This window comes from Ptychodera flava, chromosome 22, assembly GCF_041260155.1.
Source record: "Ptychodera flava strain L36383 chromosome 22, AS_Pfla_20210202, whole genome shotgun sequence".
Lineage (NCBI taxonomy): Eukaryota > Metazoa > Hemichordata > Enteropneusta > Ptychoderidae > Ptychodera > Ptychodera flava.
The window spans coordinates 19,429,832-19,455,723 of record NC_091949.1 but is presented as its reverse complement, the minus strand read 5'-3'; the positions used below and the strand labels follow the sequence as shown (position 1 = coordinate 19,455,723).

The window sequence follows — 25,892 nt, the reverse complement described above, 5'->3', positions numbered from 1 at the left end:
GTTGAACATTTTGAACCTTTGACTTCATTGATGATATATGCAATTATCTCACTTATGATATCACAGACAAACTTTAAAATGAATTGCAATTTCAGCAATGCAAGAAATTGTATGTCATATACGCAATAAAAGAAAAAAATGTATATTTTGAGGGACACTTTAACCCTTTGAATACTGTAATTTTTCCAATCAAAAATTTAGTGCAAAATTTTAAAAATTTTAAAAATTTTTCTTTAATTTTTTTGATTATTTTGGACCAAACAGACATCACATTTAATTGGCTACAGGTTTTCATCAAAAACTTAGCAAAAATCATAAAAAATTTGACTGGGGTACATTTTATAAAAGTGACAAAAGTTGACTTTGGCACTCAGAGGATTAAAATCCAGATCTCTTCAGATCAGTGACCAGGATAAAAACAGCCCACAAGAGAGCTTTGTGTATATTAGTTGGCTACCTTAATGTCAACAGGTTGAGTGTCAAATTTTGGAGGGGAGCTTGATAATTTGCCAGGATATTGTCTGGTTCTCCTGTCTTTGGACGCATCGGTTGTCTTCACCCTGTGGTTTCGTCCTTCCATTGTTGGCATGGCATCAATTGTGGACACCATTACTTCTGCCCTGAAAGTCATAGGAATAAAAATCTTGCATACGTCACGCTGTCGTCTCTCATTTCCGGTTCATAATAACAAATCCCATTAAGTGAAACATGATAATGTCATGCTTCTCTTTAAAGTCTTGGTACCTGTATCTGTTTGCATTTAATTTACAAAAAAATACCATCTAATCTTTTGGAGAGATGTTTTGACTCCCGTTAGTGAGTGTATTGTGTTTGAAAATGTCAATTTATCAATCTTTGGTAATGGATTCTGTCGACTGTTCACAGAATGTGTGTACTTGCTTGCGGCAGCCGTATTTGACATGTAGATCAAAAATTTAGTTCAATCTCTGTTTTGCTTACATCACTAATTTTTGAACAATGTTTTGTGGTCACACTTCAGAAACATTTTTAGAAAAGTTGTTTTTGATTTTAAACCATCTTATCGAAAAAAATGCTATAAGATATAGCTATTGGAGCTTTTAAACATTTAGCTGACGACAGCTTCAATATAGAATTGATTTTACAAAAATATCTGAATGTGTAGAGATTTCTCATGGCTAACTAGTAAAGTTCAATAACTGCTCTGGCATTTCCTAGACACAATAGCAACAGTTTTGATAGCTGTTCTAAAGAAGTTTTGTTTCTACTATAAAAATTTCTCTAACTAAATCATCACATACAATGGTTTCCATCTGATGTTGGCATTTTGACGTTTAGTGAGGAGAAATGCCGAACAGTTTATGCATGATGGAATTTACGGGACTTTTGTAAGAATTAAGAAACATAGTGAATGGTTTTGGAAACATGATAACATTTCTGGTGTAAAGATGTATAACTGAATGGATATATCAAGGTGATCCATTGCAAAGGGATGACCTAGACAACATCTGCTGTTTCATGTTATATGCATGAGGCAAAACTGTCGTATGCTAAGCTGTAATTGTAAGTGTGCCACATTTTGCCACAAAATTCAAACCATGACAGTCTACAATATTTTTTACTGAGAATTGCATAATGGAGACGAGATTCCGATAAATGCAACAAAACAATTACACAGTGTACAAATTAAGCACTTCATATCAACTAGAAAATTTAAATTGTGTGTGGGTCAAACAGGCAGCGTGAAAACATTAGGATTATGTCAATATCTCTGTGTAAAATTGCTCATTAAGATTTGTACAGTATACTACCGTAAGCTAAAATAGTTGTAAATATTTAATTTTGAGCGTTAACATAATGTTCTTGGTTTCATGTATCATGGACACTTTCCAATTGTTCGCTTGATTGACTCATACTTCTTCAATAAAGACTAGATTATTTTAGGATAGAACGTGCAAGTTTTCAAAACACTTGATTGGTCTACCAATTGCAGGGCCTCAATTTTAAGCTCTCGGAGTAAATAAAGTTTTCAGTGTCCTATATTTTGAAAATCAAAAATTTAATTTTTCCCCATAAAGTTGACATACAGAAGGCGGCCTTTTGAATTTCAAATATCAGTAGTTAAAGGTAATTTGTTTCTCTAGTTCCAAATTTTGCGATGTTGCCCCTGATTTTTATTCTTGATTTCAAAAAGGGAATGGTTTCAAATTTCTTTGGGGAAAGTTTGAGCAAAAGTTCAAGTCTTTAAATTTTAAGGTGTGTACCGGTACAACCTTAAGGTAGAACACGCCTCGGGGACATAAATTTGGACTCTCAAACTTTTACAATTCTTTTCTGATATACCACTTGTTGGGGCTCGTTTTAAAGCTTTTGGTGTAAAAAAAACTTTTCACTTGCTTAACTTTCGAAATTCGAAAACTTCATTTTTCTACATAGAGTTAACACAGGGATGGCGGCCATTTTGAATTTAAATATCGGTAAATCTTGTGTTATTTGTTTCCCTAGTACCAAAAGTTGCCCGGAGACCCCAATTTTATTCTTGATTTTGAAAGAGAGCGGTTGAAAGATTCCTCAAGGAAAGTTTGAGCAAAAGTTTAAGTCTTTCACTTTTGAGGCGCTAACTACCTTAATGTGGAAAAGGTGATCTCTCCAGTACGGTGAAAACTTCATGAGCTAGAGTTCTAATTTGGTTATCCGTCACGCAGAATAAAAGTTTACTGATAACAAGGACAAGGAGTGTCAACAGTGAAATCTTGAGAACTCTAGAAACTACACTGGGATAGCACCACTTACATTGAAGCACCCATGATTGTATTTCCCTTCATGAAGACACTGCCACGCAAGTTAAGGACAGCATTAACACCGATAGAGAGATCTACCATTCGACAGTGCAGCACCTTGCAGTGGCTAGATTGTGCAATTCGCACAGCTGTAGGGTTTCCCTTCAACAAACAATTTTGTAGGATACACTGGCAGCCATTGTCCACACAAACACCTGGAAAAGTAAATAGCAGGGAAAAATTAATGTCTTTCCTCGATGAACGCCGACTTTGTCATGCATAAGACAGGGTAGTGCAAGCAACAGTTGATTCCAACAATAGAATTCATATTTGGCAAACACAGGCAAAAAGGAACCTGACATACAATACTGCTAGAACAAACAAAACTTGTTTAATTTTTGTCTTCTGTTTCATTTGCATTTAAATATACAGGTACAAACTAAAATACAAATTGCATTAGTAAGCTAAAAAAGTTCAAAAATTGTCACAGAGTTGAGGAGACGAGTTAGTCACTACCTAGAAATTAACAAAATTAACAGTAATGATAAGAAATTGAACACTAGATAGTGGGCAAATTTATTATTGTGTCACAATGCTATGTTTTATTAATGCTAAAAAATAATTTGTACGAATGAAATTATAACATTACCTTTACATAATATCATTTGCAACTAAAAAGAGAAACGACCGCTTTTAAATTTAAATTTCACTCAAATTAACGTGAAGCTTTTTTTTTTGTTGAATTAAGGTCAGGTTTTTCCAAACAAACTGATCCATAGTGCCTTATTTGAACAGATCTGGTTTGCCTAGGGTGAAAGCAAAGTTAACTTTTTTGTCAAGTGAGAATTCAAGTCTGAGATTTCAAGAAATCACAAAGACTAAACATAGAATCAAGTACAAGTAAGTTTAACAGGCGGTGGTGAAAATGTTTATTTTCTAAAATTTTACTTTGATATCATTATTGACAGTGTGAACAGAAATGAGCATGGAATCTTCAGGAAACAACAGGCTTCCAAAACCCATCCCATTCAAGGATGGGATTTTTAAACCTACTGGTACCCACTGGCAATGGATCTATTTGGTACGGAAACCCATTTTCAATACAATTATGTAAAGAATGCGATAGAATACAGCACTGATCTTGTAACCAGATTTATTGACACCCCACCCATCCCCTTACTCATTATCACCCAGTATTCCTTATTTATCACACAGAAAAAACAACAAGATGTGACTGTGAAAACCAACTTTCGTCCAATAACTCTGACAACAGATAGGAATTTAACTCTAGATACATCAGGATCACAACACCACCAAGACAATGCTCTTTACCTTGTCCATGACTTTTCAGTATCTCGCAGTCCCTGATGATGTTCTGTCCCGCCGATAAGCTGATCCCTGGGATATGCTGGTCAGATTCATGCCCATTGTTTACAAACTTTGAGTTGAAGACGTGGATTCCACCGGCATTGCTGTGTGAGAGGATTGCTTGATAGCCGCATTTGCTGAACGTGCAGCGCTGTATCTGGGCTTGACTTCCAGCCGATATGTCTAGACCTAATAACACAACAACAAGCAACTATGAGTTCAAGTGGCTTTCAGTACTGTCTGCAGTGCCATTTTTTGGGTAGACTGCGCCTCAGGGACTGTTATTTCGACACTCAAACTTTTACAATTCTTTTCTGATCAACCTTTTACGGGGCTCATTTAAAAGCTCCTGCTGAAAGCAAAATGTTCACCGTTTTAGTTTTTCTAAAATCTAAAATTTTATTTATCGCCACAGAGTTAACACAGGGATGGTGGCCATTTTGAATTTCAGGTATCAGTAAATCTCGGGTGATTTATTTCTCTTATACCAAATTTTGCACGGTAACCCCTACTTTTCATTCTTGATTTTGAACGAGTATGGGTGAAAGATACCTTGAAGAAAGTTTGAGCAAAAGTTTAATTCTTTCACTTTCGAGGCGCATACTACCTAACATGTAGGGATAGAATTTTGAACTGGTCAAACTTTGAAAATGTGAACAATTTACTGCATAAAAATTGGAATATCACACACAATTTTCAATTCATATATATAAATGCACATACATTCATAAGAACATGCACATATACACTATATATATATATATATATATATATATATATATATATATATATATATATATATATATATATCATTTACATTTTATGTGCTGATAAGGAAAGACTATCGCAGAAGACTATCGCAGTGTTTATTTGTATCTTTAACAAAATGAATTTTGGGTGAGTTTACTGGTTGATTTTAACACTATAGCATGAAATATGAACAATAGTTACAATTTTACTCTTACAATAGAAATAAGGTAAAATGTGGTAGAACAATAAATACAGACAAGAAAACATGATCAGATGAAATTGTGAAAGTTTATACTACACATGGACAGTGCTTATTAAAGTAGTAACATAAGATAGTTAACTTTAAAGGAGAGCTTATCAGCAAAACTAACATTAAACACAAATAAAAATGAGGAAAAAATGTGTCCATACAGAATAAAGTTATTATACATTAATTACTTGAAACTTTACGTTTATATTTTTTGTCGATACTCTACTTGGCTTACCAACTTTGCCTGTTAAAAGTGTCTCACTAATTTTAAGAACAGATCCTTCTGTCGCCATGACACCGGACAAGGCACCTTTTAATTTGCAATTCCTACAAGGAAAGGGATTGGAACTGTTGACCTTTGACCAGTTACTTGACAGGGTTGGGGTTTGATGGGAGGAAGGGGGTGTGAGGTATGACAGGAAAGGGAGGGTTGTCATGATCACTACATCACATGGAGAGACCTTAGCACCTCACAGAGAGGCAGACAGGACGACAGTCCCCCAAGTGAAGGAATTTGACCGGACAATTACCATAAGACATTTCCCAATACTTATGATCAACTATGGTAATGACTTGTACTTACACACTACATTCTGCATCATGATTCTTCACTGTGATAATAACTTTTACACACATTGCAAAACTTATTACTTTCACACATATATTTGGATCCTGGTTTTTAATTTATGTATTTATTTGTTTCTTTATTGTCTAGTTGGCTTTTTTCGTTCATTTCTTTTTTCCTTTTGTCTCCATGTTCATTTCTGTTTGCTTGCTTGTTTTTGGTTCAGTCTGAGGCCTGTGTTGTTTAGCACGACCAAAGTAACATGGCTCGACCATCTTTGCTTAAAAGAACAGTAGCTGTAACTTTTGATGATTTTTTCAAACCATTTTTGTTTTAATGTTCACCATATTTTCTTGTTTCACTCCCCAAAGCATGTTGAGATACACAGCGTTGACCCTGTCAACTTTGCCTGTGCATGTGTTGACTGCGTTGTTATTGTTGACAAGTGAATTCTGGTCGGCACCAGAATTCAAATGTAAACGATTTATAGAATGCACTTCACAAATACCATACATGCTAATAAGCTAAATAGTTGGTGGTTAAAATGGAATAGAACAAGAACCTTCCAATTTGACACACAAAACAAAAAGAGTAGAAAGTCATCAAAGGTTAACTGTAATATCTACATTTTGTACCTGCCCTTTACATTTCCCCATATTGATTTGACTGTAACTTGCAAAATCACAAAGTCTTAACTGAAGCCTGTGGCTGTAGAAGAGAATAAAATTTCAACATGTTAAAAAAATGTCAATTAGGCCAAAAGAAAAAATGTTTCTGGTCCTTGACATTCAGAAAAAGTGATGCGGTGACGCGTTTTGTTTTTTTTCCCTATTCTTTTTATGTATTCCCAACAATGCTTTTTTCACGCTATTGATGCTACAGTTATTGTCTTTTATCACTGGTTGCATAATACTTCCGTTTTCGTTTTAGCATTTTTCGACATGCAAACAGGGATATCAAGGATAGCTGTTCTAATGAATACGTAACCCCCCAAAAAAGCCATGATGCACAGGTTCTGAAATGACGTGTGCAGTGACCAGAAACAATCTTTTTTTTTTGGCCTTATGTATGGGCTATACTTTACAAGCTGGCATTTGAATATAAAACATGTCAACACAGGTTGTGATATGATAACTCCTATACATAGATGCATGTTGCCTGTGAGATGACCTGACCTTTGACCTCACAGGTCTTAACTTTATGCTCACCTAATATTGCATTCTGAGCCTTCACCAGCCTTGAAGAACACACCTGCTGCAGCAACACCCTGAACTGAATTCAAAAGACACTTCCCACCTGCAGAAAAAATATTATGACAGTGTAATTATTGCTTTATTTGCTCTTTGTTACATTTTTTGAAACAATCATTTTTAATATTCCACTGTTATGTACCATAGTTTAAGTACAGAACGGATGATTGTAACTTGAAACTTTGACACCCACAAAATTTCTTATGGAATTCATTTAAATTTCATCTTTTTATGCAATATTAATATTTTCATCATGTATAACTTGTTCTAGTCTATGTGCCAGCAAATACATGCCGGACTTATTCTAAAACAACATCCACCAATAAAATTATATTTAAATGGCAAATGCTCTTTACACCATACTGTTGCTCTATAAATATAACTACCAAAAACACCATGCTATAAACTGTTTGAAATTTGTAATGACAGACTACAACACTGGACTCCCTATGTTGCTGATATTTCATACCCACTAAAAAAAATTGTGAAAACCACACAGACAATTAGGGCCGTTCACAGTTTACGTCACTGTTCTCTCATTAATATGCAAAAATAAATATTTGTCCGCATTTTTAGATTACGCTTTTGAAAATTACTCATGCAAGAACGACGAAAATACATCTCAGTGGGCGACTGCTAGTGTAACAGTGAATACTAAAAAACATATTCACGACTCAGAGTACAAGCTGCAAAAACAGCCACGCATGCAACATTGATAAAATTTGTCCGCATTTCAAGCTGCGTGTCCGATGTCGCGCGCATACAGCTATATTTAGTAACAAACCTGTAACCGTGAACAAGGCTATTAGTTAAGACAATACATTAAACACTTTGACAGAGGGAAACCAGGGTGATAACTTATCTTTCTACTAGTTTCTAGTATATGTTTTGCATTATACCTTTCTTGTTTTCAAGTTTTGAAGTTTTTGAATAAAGTTAAAGTAAAAAGAAAGATGCACTGAGAATTTGACACATTTAATAAAATAGCTATTATTGAGTAAAGAATGATGGTGATAGAAGTAATGCTACACACCTTTTAAGTTCTCAAAATATAATTGAAGTCTTTGTACATTACTTTGACTGTTTTGTAAAAGACTGGATCATGTTAGCCTCAGGTTCTCATTCTCCATTATAAACCCTAACAGGGCTGACTATTTTGATATCATATCTGAATCACCCCTATGAATAAAAGTGAAGGCCAGACAAGATTGATAAAACAATAAAACAATAAAACACTCACTATTATACAGTCCACTATTAACTAAAAGCCTTTCTCTAATATATATAGTGAAATTGTAATAAGTTCTATCATAAATCTTTGCTCATGTGTCGCCAGGTATGCATTAGCAAATGACAATTATTACACCAAATAAAGAATGAGTTTACGTTGCCATTTGTAATGTCAACACCACTGCATGATGCGAGTCACTACCGCTGTTGGCATGGCAACGACAAAGCTTACCCTGACTGATGACGATGCCAGGGACTGATTCATGGCTGCAGCTTTGTAAGAGGTTTAAATTAGCTAGTTGTACTGAGCCACCATTCACTGTAATAATGCTGTGACCAGTCCCATCAAAGCTATCTGCAAACAAATAGAGTACAAGTAAAAACATTTTAAATTTATGCTTTTGTGTATGAAATGTCATCGGTTACAGGATGGCATATTTTGCTAGAATAACTGCAGCTTCAAGGCCATCTCTCTTGACATTGATATTGAAAACATCACAGGCATCTGAAGCCAACATCAGCGTGTAGAGGTCAAGGGTCATACGCATCAAGCCATTTCTTCACTGTCCTGACACAGTACTTACTTGAAAGAAGACTCTTGGAAATAAGTCTCTTTTTTTTCAACTTTAAAACAAAGGAGTTATGGCAAAGATTTCTTCAATTACAATATCTGCCTCGACACTAAATTCATGTGACATTACAGTAGAATTGGAGAGCTGTTTCAGTATCATGTATCCATGACGATAATGCATGGAAGGTACATCATCAAACTTGGTGCAATTACAGTCATGATAATTATGCCTATTTGTCTAATGTGCAGGATCTATGACAACGGGTGGGAAATGGCAAAATGTCAATAATACTAGTAAATGTCAATGTCTGGTATCCATGGAAATGAGAGGAAAATGGTGTATGTATTTCGTTACTAGAATGCAAACTGTCCCTTTTGTTTTTTTATCAGCTAAAACTGGTTTCACAGTTAACCGTGATATGCACATCAAACCAGAAACTTTTATTTAGACTTTTCTAAGGGAAACTTTAAACCATTTTCTTTCATGATTAAGAATAAAACTGAGGGGTCACTGTGAAAAGTTTGGGATCTGGGAAACATGTTACCGTAGAATTTACAGATTTTTGAAATCCAAATTGGCCGCCCGGGGAAACAAGTTACCTTAAAATTTAACGATATTTGAAATCTAAAATGACCACTATACCACTCTGAGGAAAATATTAAATTTTTAGATTTTCACCACAAAAATCCCAGGACAGTGCAACACGAAAATCCAAGTGCAAACTTTTGTTTCATCAGTGGCTTCAACATTAGTCTAGACTAGTGCAACCCATCAGAATATTGTAATAATTTGAAAGTCAAAAAATCAATCAGATGTATTCTAGGTGAAGGAGAGTAGGGCATTGAATGGTACAAATCTTCAATGTGGTATAAAATCAGAACAGGGCATCCACAAGGGGATTTTTAGGGATGGGCCACCGTCCTGTTTTTGGCGCAATCCATCCATATGTTAATAATTACACAAAGAATATCTTTTCACAGTATTAAAATCAGTTTTTAACAGTCTGACACATGTAAGTTACCTGAAGCCTCTATCGTCACTGTTTCATTTTCTTCTCTGGTGTCACCGATAATGTCAATATTTTGATGTGACTGAACCCGTAAACCACCGGGAGGTATCAGGTAACGGCCAGGTCGTAAAAGCAACGATGCTTCCTGCAAGTAGGAAGAAACAATGCCATGAATCTTACTTGTACCAATTTGCAAGATTTACTTCTGCGTCTGATGATCAAAAGTCAAGATGTTTCGTCTTCACGCCAACTACTTTGAAAATGATCATATTCCACTAACAAAGTTTGTTTGCTTGAATAAAACAAAGAAACTGAATTGAGCAATACAATGAAAGGACAAATAAAATTATTACGATTAAAGTATTGTAAAAATTATTATTATCTTCATATGAACTTCAAAAGTCTTTTATGATCACTGTTTGTGGATAGTAGTCAGACTTTGTAGCTGAATGGTATTGTATTTAAAACATGAACTTTGATATGGACGCTGGCATGTGTCCTGTTTGGATACAAAAGTAAAGATCCTGCCAATATGCAAATTTTGCATGAACTTTGACCTGTCGATACAAAGAATTATCAAAATGCACTCCACTCACTTTCAGGGTTTGTAGAGGTGTTTGGAGATCTTGGAACAGACCAGCACCACCGGGATCAACAACACTGATATGTTTGCTGAACCTGCAGTCCTTGAACCACAGACTACATTTGACTATGCTATCGTCATTGTAATATTTACATTGCCTGAGTAAAGATAGCAGAGAATGGTCCGACTGAAAGTTTATACCTGGAAAGGATGGAAAGAAAAAAGGCTAGTGCAATATTCTTGTGAGTTGAGTCGAGCCTTAATAGAATATTTAAGTATGTGTACCACCCTGTCATGATGAAAATTAAATACCCTCGGGTAATGATAACATATCCACAAATCCGTAGAGCAGTAAAACAAATTTCACTGAAAAGGGCAGGCTTTCATCAGCTTTGTCTCCAGACTAACTGATTTTAACCCTTTGAGTGCTGTAATTTTTCCCGCCAAAATTTTAGTGCAACATTTTACAAATTTTTAAGAATTTTTCTGTAATGTTTTCAAAAATTTTCACCAAATGGACATTACATTTCATTGGCTACACTTTTTTATCAAAATTTTAGTAAAAATCTGAAAAAAATAGCATGGGGTATATTTTATAAAGGCAACAAAAATTGACTTTGGCACTGAGACTCAGAGGGTTAAGCAGTCAATGTCAATAAGAACCAGGGATTGAGGACTGTTCCTTTATATACATAGTATGTGGACTATATAAGGCCAAAAATAATGATAGGTTTGTTTCTGGTCATTGACATGTGGCACAAATGATACAGAGTATGTGGAGTATGTATCGATATAAGTGTCATTGAGTTGGAGATGTCATTGTTACCATTATCATCAAAGTTTACTGTAACCAATTTATCATCTCAAGCTGCAAAACACTTTTCACTTCAAAACCTCATGTGGGTAAATTTCCAATATGCTCTCTTATCACATTTATTTCATTTATTTTACGTGTAATTTTGATGTAATGTTTATATTGAAAGTGAAAATTTTCACACCTCTATCTTTGTAAAGTTTAATAAGTGTTCTTAGCACCACTATTGCATCAGATTTCTGATTCAGTCCCAACAATGAGGCAGCTTTCCGCATGTACCCGTCAAAGCACCAGCCATCGAGGCTTATCGCCCTTTCAGCGTCTTTCAAGGCTAGGTTATACAAGCTTGTCCGCTGGGTCCCCGTCTTGCCCTCGGCAATCCTACAATAGCAGAGTGATCGGCTACAATGTAACCCTGCCAGGTCATTTCTCGTTCCATCTCGTTCCAGTTTCTCGATGGCGTGATTGTAGCAGTCCACTGCTGGAACACACTGGTAGATTTTCAAATAGAAATCTCCTTTCTCTTTATGATCCCTCCAGCTGCTGTCCCCCGCCGTGCCCGGCTGAGGGGTTCTTAAACTCGTCATGCCATCAAGATGACTTGGCAAGGGTCAAAGTAAAGCACGTTTCATCTATAACGAGAAAAGACAATAACAAATAAACATTAGCAACAACTAACTGTATGTAAAACTAGAAAATAATAGTCTAACTATTTCTGTGCTAAAATATATGCCTACATGTAAATTTTTGCTAATATTCATCAATGCCTAAAAATTAACCGTTGCAATTACCGTATTTCAGTATTTTTTAAGTTTAAAACTCTATTATCCTACTTAGAAAAGGTACATGTGGAAAAACTTTGTAGCCAGAAAGTGTCTCAGTGGCTGCAGTGACAAAGATAGAGCATAATTGTATGAAAATGCTGCTTGCAATTAATTTTGCAATGCAATGAAAAACATGTATGGGCCATGCAGATAAGTAAGAGACTTGTTCTTACGACTTACTCTGTGTGATAAAACAACTTCTTTAATGACAAAAATACAAAAATGTATGACAAAAACTCAACCTAACCTCCTTTCATTCTTTGTTCTAATACTTTTTTATGCTTGAATGGCTGTATGGTAGTTTGTTTGTAGATAGAATGCCCAAGGGACATTTCAAGAAGCAGTTCCTATCTTCAATTGAAGAGAACTACACATAAATCATATAATGTGTTACACAGTGTATATGCAATGACAAATTCAGTTCAATATAATGTCTGACAATATAAAAAAGCTACTAATTGAATAAAAGACTGACATCAACAATTTTACAAAAATTTTACCACGAAACAAGAATCTGATGACCAAATGATAATGATAGAATTTTCAGCTGCCGACAGGTTTTTGAATAACGAAAAATTTCAAAATAAAATCTGAAGTGATTTGATGCATATACACACTATCCATAGTGTAACCATGGCCTATAGTTCATGTGCATTTGCACACAATGGTGGTAATAGGGCTAAACCCTCTCCAGAACATTATCAGTTTTGTTTTCTATGCGCATGTTTTAATTATCCACAACCCCTTCTCTTTCAAGTCTTTCACTCATTGATAATGTATAGTCATTGTCATACACTTTCACCCCTATATTCCAGTAAATAGATCTAATCTTTCCATTGAATTCAACGAGGGTTAAACCACACCTCAGGGATGAGAGGGGAATTTATTTAGTCTCCTAGTTTAACTTGTTTCTGAAGTAAAAACACGTTTTATTGATGCCCTACAACTTACCCCCTTAAATATTTTTCAAACAGGTCAGGTGACGCCAGAACAAAAATTGTTTCAACTACTTCTGATCAGCAACTTTGCACTGCTTTTATTCAGTTCAGATGAAACAATAGTCAGTTGCTCCTGCAGCATAACAATTGCAAGAACTGTGACAATGCATGGCTGCTTTAGGGGTAAATGTTTAATGAACGCAAACCCTAATCCTGTGGTCTGGATGTCAGCCAAGGGGCAGCTCTGAGTCTTTCAGAAGAGAATTTGTAACAGGTAGTGACTTTGAGGCATAACTTGGGTGTCCTTTTGCACTCAAGATTGGAAATTGAAACACTTTGCTTTACCAAAGACATTGTCTAACTCTGCACTATAGTTTTCTACCAAAGTTGTTGGGTTGGATATTTCCATTGTGCAATTGTAGCGTTTCAAATATTTTAGATATGCAACAGTTGGGTAGGGGGTTACATGTACAAGGATGTGAAACCTCTTCACATGGGACTTAGGGGCTTATACATAAGCAGAAATTTAAGTGGAATTGAATCATAACCAAGGATGAAGGATGTACCGTTCGGTATTCAATCAATATTTAAATCTGTCATTTTTACGTATATTTATTGTTGTGAAAGTGAAAACCAGTTACTATTGCTGTTTTTTTATCTAAGTATTTACACACAAGCATGCATAATTGGATCAGTGTATACAGGTAAATGTATGAGTACATGCATCCATATATCAATGAACTGTCAGTTTGAATGGGTATCAAGTTGGCCTGAACTTCTTTCAGTTTCATACTTTGAAGGTATGCGACATGTGTCATACAGGTTATCATTATATTGGTTAAAGGTATACAGTCACCTGTAATCTAAATATGCCCATATATGGTCAAAGGGGTGTTCCTTGGTATTCAAAATGCCCATGTGAGGGCGCTGTTTTAAAAATGTGGCCACCCGCTTAAAATCTGTGATTGGTTAGATTTTCTCTTTCCATGGTACTTGGCAAGATTGGATCAGGTGACAGTATACCTTTAAAGAGAATTAATATTCAAAACTTTGAAATACATTTGTTCCACTAAATATTTCTCAGCAACTGTTTGACTTATTTTCTCAGCTACTGTTCGACTTTTATAGAAATAACTATTAAAATAAAACACATTATACAATAATTTTTTTTAGATCAAAGTTATGCACTACTAATAATTCATTTCATTGTATATGCATTTTTTTCCCCCTTTGTACATTGTTATGTAAAGTTCATAAAGTTAAACCTTGCTTTACAAGCTAATTCAAATGAAAAAGCTAAGAGAAAGAAAGAACGAAAAATCGTGTCAAGAAAAAGAAATCCTACGAAAATTTCAAGATGAGAAACCTTGTATCATTTTTTTTCTATTAGTCAAGTGCCTTGGTTTTTTTTTTGTGTTTTCTTCTGCTTGTCTGTGTTGTGTAGCTTTTATACTCATTATACATGCAGTGATCTACTGGAATAACAGCAAGTTTGGCTGTGTGGTCTTTAACTTGTGCAAATAGCCTAAAGTATATAGACCTCCAAAGTAGTCAAATCAACTTGTAGATTCTGTATTCTGTTTGACTGCAGAACAGAGCTGTTCTGAAATAATGTCACACAGTTCTGATACAAATATATATATAAACAAATATATATATATATATATATATATATATATATATATATATATATATATATATATATATATATATATATATATATATATATATATATATAAGAAACTGTAGGAATTCAGGTGATCCCCAGTGGAGCGTGGAGTGGGGTGAAGATAGAAGAAACTGGTTGAAACACACTACCACACCTGGTTGTTAGGTTCCAAACGTATTTATTATACCTCAAACACAACGTTTAGAGCGAAACGTTGTGTTTGAGGTATAATAAATACGTTTGGAACCTAACAACCAGGTGTGGTAGTGTGTGTTAACCCAAGTTTCTTCTATATATATATATATATATATATAATATATATATATATATATATATAATATATATATATATATATATGATACAAATATATATATAAACAAATTACCTCTAATACAAAGTAATTATGACTAATGATATCACATATATAATTGCTTTGTACTTGAAGTAATTTGTGTTTTTATTTAATATTCTGCTTTTGGCATCAGGCAATGTAATTTCTCATGTGGAATCTGTATGCTTTGGTATGTATATTAATACCATATATACATATATATTTCTTAGAAGATTTTTTCCGAACTTATGCTTACAAGATCGAAGAAACTATAAGACTTTCTTTATAGTATGTCCATAATCACCAGACTGCCTGGGTTTGGGTCAAACCATGCATCAGTGTTGGTGAAAGGGTTAAAATGTGTACATGGATGTGTTTAAAAATAGAATAAAAAGTGCACTTGCACTAGTACAGTTTGCAAAACTTTGGACAGTATGTGAAAGTGGAAATGTGAAAATGCTAGCTCTGCATGGCATGGCAGGGCAGTGTATTGTTACCGACTGCGCCTCCAACCACATCGCGGCGCAGCTGGTATCGCAGCCTAGCCCTGCAATGCAAAGCAAAGGTATGAAAAATGCATGCAAAGTCCACAAACATGCAACACACACGCGACGGAGACGCTCACCAGCAGTATGGAAGTACTGTACGAGTGAGTACCTCCACGCCAGCGGCAAAAGATTGCAGCTGCTACCAGTGTCTGCTACCAGTACTACGAGGACCCTCTGCATCCATGGACCGCGGGCAAGCTGGCTGACAAAAATGTGCTTTTGTACACAATTCACTGCGAGCAAAATATCACTGCTCAGCCACTTGCAAGGACCAGTCAAAGCATTTGCTTACCGATTTTGAACAAAAGTCAATCGATCGTCATTCAAAAGTAATCAAAATGTGGTGAAAGAAAACATAAACAGTCTCACCTGCGTTGTTTGATATGAAAATCATTACCTTAACCTTTGACCCGACTGCTTGAGTGTGTCCCTCGAGTTCCAACATTCCCCAACATTCCCAGATATCAGCACACTCAAAACAGTAGAGACCGCCTTTTCTCAAAAAATGTATTTCCTTTTAATTGTTTGTTAAATTTTATTGAATGTCATGTCCGTAAAGGATTTTTATCACCTCGCGGACAGAGAAAATTTAAAAGACGGAGGAAAATTGCTGAATATGAAAGTTAACTTGCCTAAGGGGTCAAGAGCAAAAAGCCATACAACATGGCGGACAGTGCACGGTCAGTCGTCAAGCATCTCTCATTACATCGGAACCAATATTCTGCGGGCTTTGGATTCTCCATCGTTGGGGGACTTGGTTCTGAATTTCCACCGGTTATATGCGACATACTAGAAGGTTCAGCAGCGGCCCACTGTCCCCAGGTACGTGCGACAGCGCTGTTGCGAAATCTGTTCATCTTTTCTGCATTTGTAGGATCCGAAACATGTATTTTTCCAAGGGTAAATAGACGGGAGTTTCGGATAAAAGTGTGTGATGCAGTACATGTTCGCATTCACGAGTTTTAACGGGTCATCACTCTTGCATACTACGCCTAAATGAACGTTATTTTGCATCAGCAGTTATGTTGGCATTATCAACTCTCATTGATGGAAGTCTATATATCGATCTATCGAGGACATTTGAAATGTAGGCACGAATAGAACACTGTTTAACAATTACATGCATCGAAGTTGTGTGTGTGCGGTCACGGCTGAAATAATTCGGAGGGGGCGGCGTGAAGTTGTCCGTGTCTTGTCGTAGCTATCGGGCGATTAATTTACGTAACATTCCCAGTGCAAGAGACCAGCCCGTTTATATTATGTAAACGCCTTTTCAGAATGTGGCATTGACCAAACAAACTTGTATAGGTCGTTGAATTAAAATTACTGTTGGACTCAGTTAATGATGTTGTGGGGCGTCTCCCATTTGTTTTTGTTTTGTAAAGAGTTTTTGTGAGATGGGGCGTCTGTCACTTTCACCTTCAAGGATTCCTTGAATAAAGTATTGCCTTGTTCCTGTCAGTTGTACACTGTTGATACAATTCGTGGCGACTGAAGAGGTTATCTTATCAGTGAAAAGTAGCTGAGAACTCAAAGTATACTATAATCATGCATAAACCTCTCAACCGCCCACACATACCCAAACATATCCAGTTACCTATCTAGCGTAATGGCTGTTGTGGGGGGAGTTCATAAGTCTTGTATAGCCGCAAGCAGAAAACATTTAATTATGCGTACATCTTGAAAGGGCAAGAATGTGATGCGGCAACGCATTGCAAGGACTTCTCCTGCGACTCAACTGGAAGAAAATATCTCTTGTAAATGACAGCATTAGTAAGTTCAGGGCACAGCAGAGGGGAAAGTACCTCTGCTGTCTATAGTTCTGGGCTATAAGACCACAGATACAAGAGCCAATAATAACACCTCCATAGACCAATAATGATCACACAAAAGTCGTCCATATTCACCGTACGTTCAGTTGGATTTTCTTTTTTCCACTGTGTGATGCGTTATTGCGGGCGTCACACAATTGTTACCCTTTAAGCAATATTTTTTTCGTTTACCCACTAGATATGCACGCAGAGTTGGCAGTATGTAATCAGGATCCTAGTTTCATCAAATTCACAAAATTTTGTGTTATTTGATTCCTGTTATGAATCCTGTTTTGATGTTCAATACAAAGCAAGAATTTCCTGTTCACTGAGAAAGCAATTTAGCATTGATCACAATTGTTGGTTTACAATGTACATGTGGCATTATACTGCCAACAGAAATTCAGACAAATTTTGTCATTTTGCTCCAGTGCTTGATACTGTAGTTTGTGGCCAGAACCCATGACATGTTATCTTTCCACTTTCAACCATAACAGCCACAATTACAAAATTTGAAGAGTTGATAAAAGATTTTAATTTGAAGATTTTAAGAATGGGGATTGAACTCAACTTACAATATTTAGAGAAGGAAAAAAGATAAATACACTCAGTTTGACACTTGATGTCTTTTTGTTTAAAAATTAGTTATTTTATTAAATTTCACTTTTCATCTGTTAAGTCTTGATAGTTCAACTTCCTTTAGTCTTTTCACCCCTATTTCCGATGAAAGGTCCAAAACCATCATTGATAACAATGCATTTGGGCTGAACCACATTTTTGCAACATTCCATACGGATCCCGACCAAAAATTAATGCTATGATGTTACGCTTTTACTTTCAGACTTCTTGCAAAGTTTTAGGTCAAAGGTCAAACAGGGATAATCTATAGGGTACTGTGAGATTTACTTGTTTACTTGTCAGACAACATGTCCAGCTGTCTGTACATGGTTTTCATCATGTCATGCTCCACAGAGTCACAGCCTGTTGACATTGGTCTCAATCCCAGATGTCGGGCATTTCTTGAACGCCAATGGAAACACAAACACATAATCGTAGTATTAATCATATAGCAATTCTGTACCATCATTGCCCAAAATGCAAGATGTATCCTCTTTATATTTTCCAAATTAAAATAACTGTTTCAAGAACATTTGCCTCGTGTATCATTGTCAGCTTAATCCGTTCCTTCAAGCATATCAAAATATCCAGCATTCAGATGGTCTTTGGAATCTACTGTTATTACAGTACTCACAGTTTAAAGTTTACGAATACTGTGTGTTAACAGCATCAGTGTATACTCATATGTGCTGTCTGAATTGACAAGCCTAAGAAAAGGTATTCTATCACGTCTGCAGTAAACTTATGAACTCAAAATGAGTACTGTATTATTTTTGGGTCTAACTGCCGTACAATTTGCATAGAAGCAGATTTTAATGCCCCATTCGCTAGGATATACAGGTAGTGTGCGTATCATCTGATACAACGACTGGCCTCATTGGATGTTCAAATATTGGCGTGCTCTGTAACTGATAGTTTTGAACTTGACATCCTTCATCAAAACACTTATCATCATTCCAGAAAATGTGATGAGAAAACGATGATATAGCCATCTGTGTATGTCTACTTATGTCAATGTGGAATTTAAGAGTGAGTTAGTTATCGTTCCCCTTTCTAATCAATGTTCTAAACTCTCAGGCCTTCAAACATTTGTTTACTCACAACTTAGCCTTTGTGCATGATTTTACTCAATAATGATTACATGTAATATAAATGAGCTGAGCATAATATTATGACTAAAGGTGTTTTAACATTTATAATATGGTTCTGGCCGTGATCAGACACAAAATGCCCCTATGATTATCAAATAAATGTGCTTAATCAAAGTAATGGCAAATATGAAACCATCACAGTGCACTCTCATCGTAATGCCACCAAAGTAACAGATGGGACCGTGTCTGTTTTTGATGGGCTTGTTACTTCCAATGGAACGATCCCATTGAAGAAGTACCAGTAATCAAAATGTGGTATTTGAACTTGGCATCTCAGGAAATCTATGGTGGTCTTTTCAAGTGCAATCAACCAATCTGTTTGATTCTCATTGGTCTTTTGTTTGTCCGTCTCTTTTTAATGCTTTACTTATGGAACACTGTCAATTTTAATAACAAAGAGCAAAGAAAAATTTTTGCTTGAAGCTGTCACTTGTAATTGCAAGTTCTGCGTGATTTTACTCTAAGAGAAAGAAGGTTATAAGTGATACCTGTTTTCTACTCATTTTTCACACCAAAGTAATTGAAAATGGAAATTTCAGTATTTCTTCTCACTGACTTTTAAAACTGTGCTTTCAAGTTCCATCAATATATTTACTGAGCCAAAGAAAAATAAAAAAATGAAATTATTTTTATCTTCCGTTTATTAAAAATTTTAGATTATATTTTATCCCTTGGGGACTTAAGAGCAACATCGGAGCTTGTAATGATAACAGTAATTAACAGAGAGTAAGCTGTTTGTTTTATTTTATAGTCAAGAGAGGCAGTGTTTTCTCTGAAATATCAGTGCTCTATGTGTTTTGCTGTGGTGTAGAATAAATTCAGTGTCAATGTTATCCATTGTTGTGCGTTAATTTGTGTCAATACCAGGACAATGTCGGATCATCCTTTCACAGTTTTTTAAGTGGTATTTAACATTGGCAGGACCTCACACACATTAGCTGTATTGTCAATATTCAATATTATGGTCCATTTTAATTTAATATAATTTATCGTCTGTCACCAATTTTCATTCTCAGTCAGTGTGGAATTCAATTATCAGTATTTACTCTCCAACCCATCTCCATATTTAGATACTGTAGAATTCTGCTATCTGTATGCAATCCGTATCTATTGTCTGTCAAAGCCATCTTGTTCATTTATTGGTGTGAATAATACATGTTCGCAGATTATCATCATAATATGGTTTAATTAATTATTCAAATGGCAATTAAATGAAAATGGATGATGCTGTGAGTGAATGTTGTAGTAAATAGGGTGCATGCTTTCAACATCACTAACCTTTAGCACAAGTACATTATCAATTCACATGCCAAAGTTGTCACCAAGTCAATCACATATTCAACCAAATATATAACATTATATTACCATGCCCTGCCCGTCGCATCTTGATTGGTCAAGCTGAACCACGTGACTGACCACAAATACACAGTTATGGTTTGTTTATATGCCCGTGAATATGAATAATAAGATTAACAACTCAAAGTATTGTAACTTTACAGCTCAATCGTAAATCATAATCAATCAAAAAATAAAATCGAGCTCTTGTAGGTCAAGTTGAGATACTTTTTTCTGAAAACATCTCCGGATTTGCCAATTTTTACAGCGCGCGTGACAGTGCGTCGTGTATTGCTCAGTTTCTGGGACCCACTTGTCGTTCGCTCCTGAAATTTTCGGAAATTTTGACGGTTTTCTTGGGTTCGCTGATGATATAATGGAAATAACAGACTCCGCTCTGACCATTAACATTTATTTGTGGGCGCGGGCTCGAGGAAAGCCAAATTAACGGGCTCGGCAAGCCTCGCCCGTTAATTTTTGGCTTTCCTCTCGCCCTTGCCCACAAATAAACGTTAATGGTCAGCGCGTCGTCCGTTATTTCTATATTAATATTAATATGTTTGTCCTTGTCACATTTTTGAACAAAATTCCCTCAGGACACTTTTTCCACTCGAAAATAAATATTTTCTTTTGTTTTCTGTTCACACTGAATTGTACCCATAGAGAGGAGATGACCTGGGCATGACCCTTACAGTCCCTGTGATGTCGTAGTTATCAGAAGTATCGTGTCTCACCCAAAGTTTTCATGAAATCAAGATCGATTTTCTTCTTTTGCCTCAGTGTTTTGACTTGCAGGCAAAATGTCCCTGAAAGTTCAAGTGTGTCAAGTGAAAAGTGTGATTCCTTACAAGTCACATGGGTAATTCAAGTAGTACATTTTCAGAGTTAATGAGCAATATACGACATGCAATATTGCAGTCAACAGTTTTTACAAGGTTCCATTTTACAATAAAAATGGCACATTTGTATGTTTTCTTTCACAGAATTTTCAGCTGAAAGACAAGCAAGTCATAATGATATTTAGAATTTAGTCTGTATTATGAAATACATATGTTTCATGTTATTTTGCGACTGACACTACTTTTTGAAATTTGAACCACCCAGGAGGGTGTTGCACGGATATATATGCTTACAATATATATCCATAAAGTGGAGGGGGTGTGTCTGTGACCTCACATTATTTCCAGTAAAATTTAGTCTGGGCTACCAACACTTAACTATTTTAGTGTAAACTTGAATTCATTTGTCAACAGTAATATGGGATAGTATGCACAAATCTTTGTATTGACAGTGCTAAATACTCGGTATTTCAACATACATATTGGAGAGGAAGATTGAAAATGTATACGTTTTATGGAACACAACTAATTGAAATATCAAAACGTACACTACAACTATGGTCTCTTTAACAATGTAATGCTTGCATGTAAAATGCTTTGAAAACCATGGTTTATATGAAATGCAGTAAAAAGTATGAAATTTTCCGTGCACCATGGTTTCAGTCAGAAATGTAAAGCTGCATTGAAGCCTACGCAAGATAAATTCACTCAATAAAGTGACCCTTTACAACACTTTTTCGGCATTATTGGAAAGAATTTGATGCTTAAACATATCCATAAAAAATTTTTCTCATAATCTTTCAGTTTCACCACACAATGCTGAACTCACTCTCAGGCCAATAAGCCCCATAAATGTGTCTGTATTTCCTGCCTGGTTCCCCATGGTACATCAGGGATTTTCCGTATAAAGGGGACTGCAGTTCCATGTTTTTATGTGGTACTGGGATTTTCAAACCCTAAACCAAAAGAGAAACACTGCTATAGAAAGGGTCCAAATTATGTTTCATGTTGAAGCAAAGGTATAGAAAATTGACACTGATAATATACTTTATCACTGTGTTCAAGCCATACAATTCTATCCAGGCTATCTAAAAGACACTACAAGCAGTTTATGATATGAATTTGTTACATTTTCCCACCACCACCACCAGTTGTTATGTATATCCTTTAGATTTCACTTTCTTGGGAACACTTGCCAGGAAAGTCAATCAAAATCAATTTATGTATCACAATTTCTGACTCTGAATGAAAAGAGAAATTTTAAATTTCGTAGTTTTTTACTCCAATTTTCTCTCTGTATAGTAAAGAAATAGAGCAACCATGTGTGATCCAGTTGGATTATACTGATAGCATATCACAATAGTTCTTGAGTGTCCATTCATTGTTCAACAATTAAAGTTCACACACACATGAGTATCTAGATCCAAGGTTCAGCAATCGAGGCACTCTGAGAGAATATCTCATCGAAAAATTTTCAACAGTTGTCACCCAGCAAGAGCGTGACTGTAGGTGATTTGTTTGCGACGTATTTACTTTGTTGATGGCCTCTAATGCTTATTTACTTAACCCCTTTCGATCCCTTTGGTTCACCCCAGCACAATTGTTTTTAATGGACGGATCAAACCATTTTGACTGTAGTACGGGTGAGAAGCGGAAACTCTGGACACCAAACAGTATCATTGTTAAACAATAGACGATATATCTATTAAGATTCTTTTTGAACAAAACAGATATCGTATAGCAAGTTGCTGGCTTAAGTTACTGGCTCATGAGGTAATAGATTATTAAGAAAACTAAACTACTGTCACGGACAGTTTGACAACACAGCCTATGATCAAATGTACTGTAAGTGTTTAGTCGCATCGATCAATGATATCACAACTGATTCTATTGACAAAGTAATTTTCAGAGCCATTGTTCAAACTTCAGGCCATCTGAGTGCAAAGCGCACATCTGATTCACACTGTGTATAAAAACTGAAATTAAGATGACTCATATATCAATTATCATTCCCCGTCTCCCGGCAACAACACTGTTCCTGCATCAAGGCAGCACCCACCGTCCTTGACCCTGGTTGACTTCATAAATGAGAAATGATCTGAAATTTACTGGTAAGCAGAGCGGAAAATTGTTTTGTCATTTTAATAAAAATGAATGAATCATGCCAGAATTAAATATTCAGAGATAGTGAAAATTTTTAAAAATGTAAGTCATTGACATCCAAATTGACCCGCAAAATGTTAAATAAGAGATATTGTAAATGATAAATATGAAATGACACAAAGTTTCAGTGTGATTTTGGTAAAATACTAGTGAGGGACCAATAGGATCCTACATTAAAGCTATTTTGGCTGAAAGGAGATACATGAAAACCTCTGTACAGTTTCATTTTTAGCACAAAATTTTATAACAACTGCTTTCATGAATTTGTAAAAGAACAGACCCGAAGGTATTGAAAAATATACATACTGTATATGCACATAAAATTCAAACCACAATCATAGGTCACTGAAATTCTATCTAGCATTATTAGAAAGAGTTTTGTTCACAGATGTTTATGACTATGATTACAAATGTCAGCATGAGGATCAATAATAAGCCTGTGTTCAATTTATTTTGTTGAACAAGTTTGATGAATTGAAAAAAATAAAAGTTGCGGTTGTACTAAGGAAGCATAAAACAACAGGTGGACACTGACAACCCTTGTGTTTCAAGATTGTTCAAGTTTTGAAGTAGTATCTTGTACTGGTACATGCACAGACAACATGTGGCTCCAAGCTCGTCACTTGAATGTATCTTGATTTGGTTACAAATTATAAGTACACATAGAACAATGTTCGGTACAAAGCAAAGTGACGTCACGCCATTTTACAATATGACATGCATCATTCCATAATTCAAAACTCGGTCACATCAGCATGCTAATGCGTCACCAACAAAAAACAATTGAATGTGAATTTTCATATCAGTAGAGAGTTATTTGTGTGTGTTACGTCATAAACTCTTTTGATAATAAATGATCAACTTGCTGTAGATGCAAACAACAGTTCATTTCATGTAAGTGTCTATTCACATTAATCGATGATAAAAATCCCTTATATTATAGGCTTTTTTGTCATGTATACGTATGATATTATACTGTCTACAATATGGCCAATTCATTATGCAGCTCTTGATACGTGTACTGTATGTTGTCTCAGTATGTAGTCAATATAATTCAATAAGTGAAACTACAAATATGAGTGACAATTATTCAACCAGATGTTACTTGAACAGATATATTAGGACTGAATTTTACATGTGCATGGTGCGAAATTGGCAGTGTGACCTTTGACCTTTTGCACATGGTGTGTATGGCATCAGGAAAGTGAAAGACTATGGTCATTTCAAATCGTGTGTGGAAGGTAGTTTTTAGACTTTCATTAATAGACACATGTCAATGACGTGACTGGTACTGCAGATATCTGCTTTGTCCACTCTTTGGAAGTACCACTGTATTTACGGAGTTGACAATTACCTCTTGTTTGAATGCGCGATGTCCAATTGTGTTCTGGCTCACCATTGGGTGTGCATATGTTCACTATACCGGTACATGTACATGAAATCATTCCTAGCTCTGCATTGCATAGAGTGTATCTTTCTTTAACTGTTGTATGCCATAGTACATGTAGCTGTATTTAATATATTTTTGCAACCTTTTTATGTTACCCAGTCACCTAGCGTAGAAGCCACAGACAAAACCGCTCGGCCAAATCCCCAATCTCAAAAAAGATTTGTTCAATAACCGAGCTAAGTTGTTGCTATGATTTCATGCATAAAGACCTCGTGTCATTCAATTCTACATGGAAATTTAGAATGTTGGCAAGTCTGTTTTTCCTGTTTTGTTTGTAATATGTCATATACAAGCACATAATGTATGTATTTATTATAAACGTGTGTTGTACATGTACGGGTATATAATAGATTCTTGCGTGACGAGTAGAATCACTTGAAATGTTATGACACTACTAAGCTAAGTCAAGAAGCTAAAATGGCAAAGTGGCCATCAAATGATTGATACTGTCTACCGCTCAGTCCAAAGTTTTTAGCGACTGGTACTAAATTGTCTATAACAATATGCAGCTGTCAATAGTCTATGTGGTAGTCATGCTAATAAAACCACTGGCACTGGTTGTTGCATGTTACAAATGCATACTTGAATAATTATTAGATGTTACGTGCCCTTGTGTATGTAACATTCAGCCATCATTTTGACGGGCAACATGTCAGAGCAACAAAATAAAATTATTTAGTTGTGAGTAAACCCAACAGAAAAGTTTCCAGCCGCAAAGGATTGCTGTGAGGGTGCTGAGCTCAGTGTGTTGAGGTTCGTGACTGATGTACACAATCGATGTGGAATCTTATGTGACCTCTGACCCCAAAGATTGTTTCCTTTTGCACGCTTTAGTCATGAAATTTACATGTATTCTGGTCATCAGCTGGCGTAGATCTAATCCTTACACATTTTGACAGCTAAATGTACATGTGTGTGTCAAGGCTTTTGCCAGAAATGACACATCTTCCTATCAAAACATTTTAACTACTGACTTAGAATAGGAATTCTGCACTGCTAAGGATTTCTGTGTCAGGGGCTCATGTTCAGGTTCTTTCTGAAGGTACTCTAATGAACATTCATAAA

The 25,892-nt window shown here is 35.6% G+C and overlaps 2 protein-coding genes across 6 annotated transcripts in view; one reads left to right on the top strand and one right to left on the bottom strand.

Annotated features, from left to right (window-relative positions):
- Positions 1 to 25,892, bottom strand: part of LOC139122894 (uncharacterized) — a 48,021-nt gene that overhangs the window by 3,103 nt on the left and 19,026 nt on the right. Inside the window, exons 1-10 of one of the 4 annotated variants that reach the window (XM_070688744.1) lie at positions 15,830 to 15,906; positions 11,335 to 11,782; positions 10,350 to 10,537; positions 9,766 to 9,898; positions 8,405 to 8,527; positions 6,901 to 6,988; positions 5,363 to 5,454; positions 4,092 to 4,316; positions 2,773 to 2,974; positions 458 to 620 (exon numbers count right to left, since the gene is read on the bottom strand). In XM_070688744.1, the coding sequence (XP_070544845.1) occupies positions 458 to 620; positions 2,773 to 2,974; positions 4,092 to 4,316; positions 5,363 to 5,454; positions 6,901 to 6,988; positions 8,405 to 8,527; positions 9,766 to 9,898; positions 10,350 to 10,537; positions 11,335 to 11,737 (1,617 nt within the window). In that variant the 5' untranslated portion in view covers positions 11,738 to 11,782; positions 15,830 to 15,906. Of the gene's footprint in view, positions 1 to 457; positions 621 to 2,772; positions 2,975 to 4,091; positions 4,317 to 5,362; positions 5,455 to 6,900; positions 6,989 to 8,404; positions 8,528 to 9,765; positions 9,899 to 10,349; positions 10,538 to 11,334; positions 11,783 to 12,925; positions 13,021 to 15,537; positions 15,633 to 15,829; positions 15,907 to 25,892 lie in introns of those variants that run through there. The other 3 variants (XM_070688745.1, XM_070688747.1, XM_070688746.1) reach the window with 3 other exon arrangements.
- The window catches only part of LOC139122893 (PH and SEC7 domain-containing protein 1-like), a 65,849-nt gene continuing 56,055 nt past the window's right edge, over positions 16,099 to 25,892 (top strand). For both annotated transcript variants that reach the window (XM_070688736.1, XM_070688743.1), the window contains exon 1: positions 16,099 to 16,282. In XM_070688736.1, the coding sequence (XP_070544837.1) occupies positions 16,124 to 16,282 (159 nt within the window). In that variant the 5' untranslated portion in view covers positions 16,099 to 16,123. The remainder of the gene's footprint in view (positions 16,283 to 25,892) is intronic.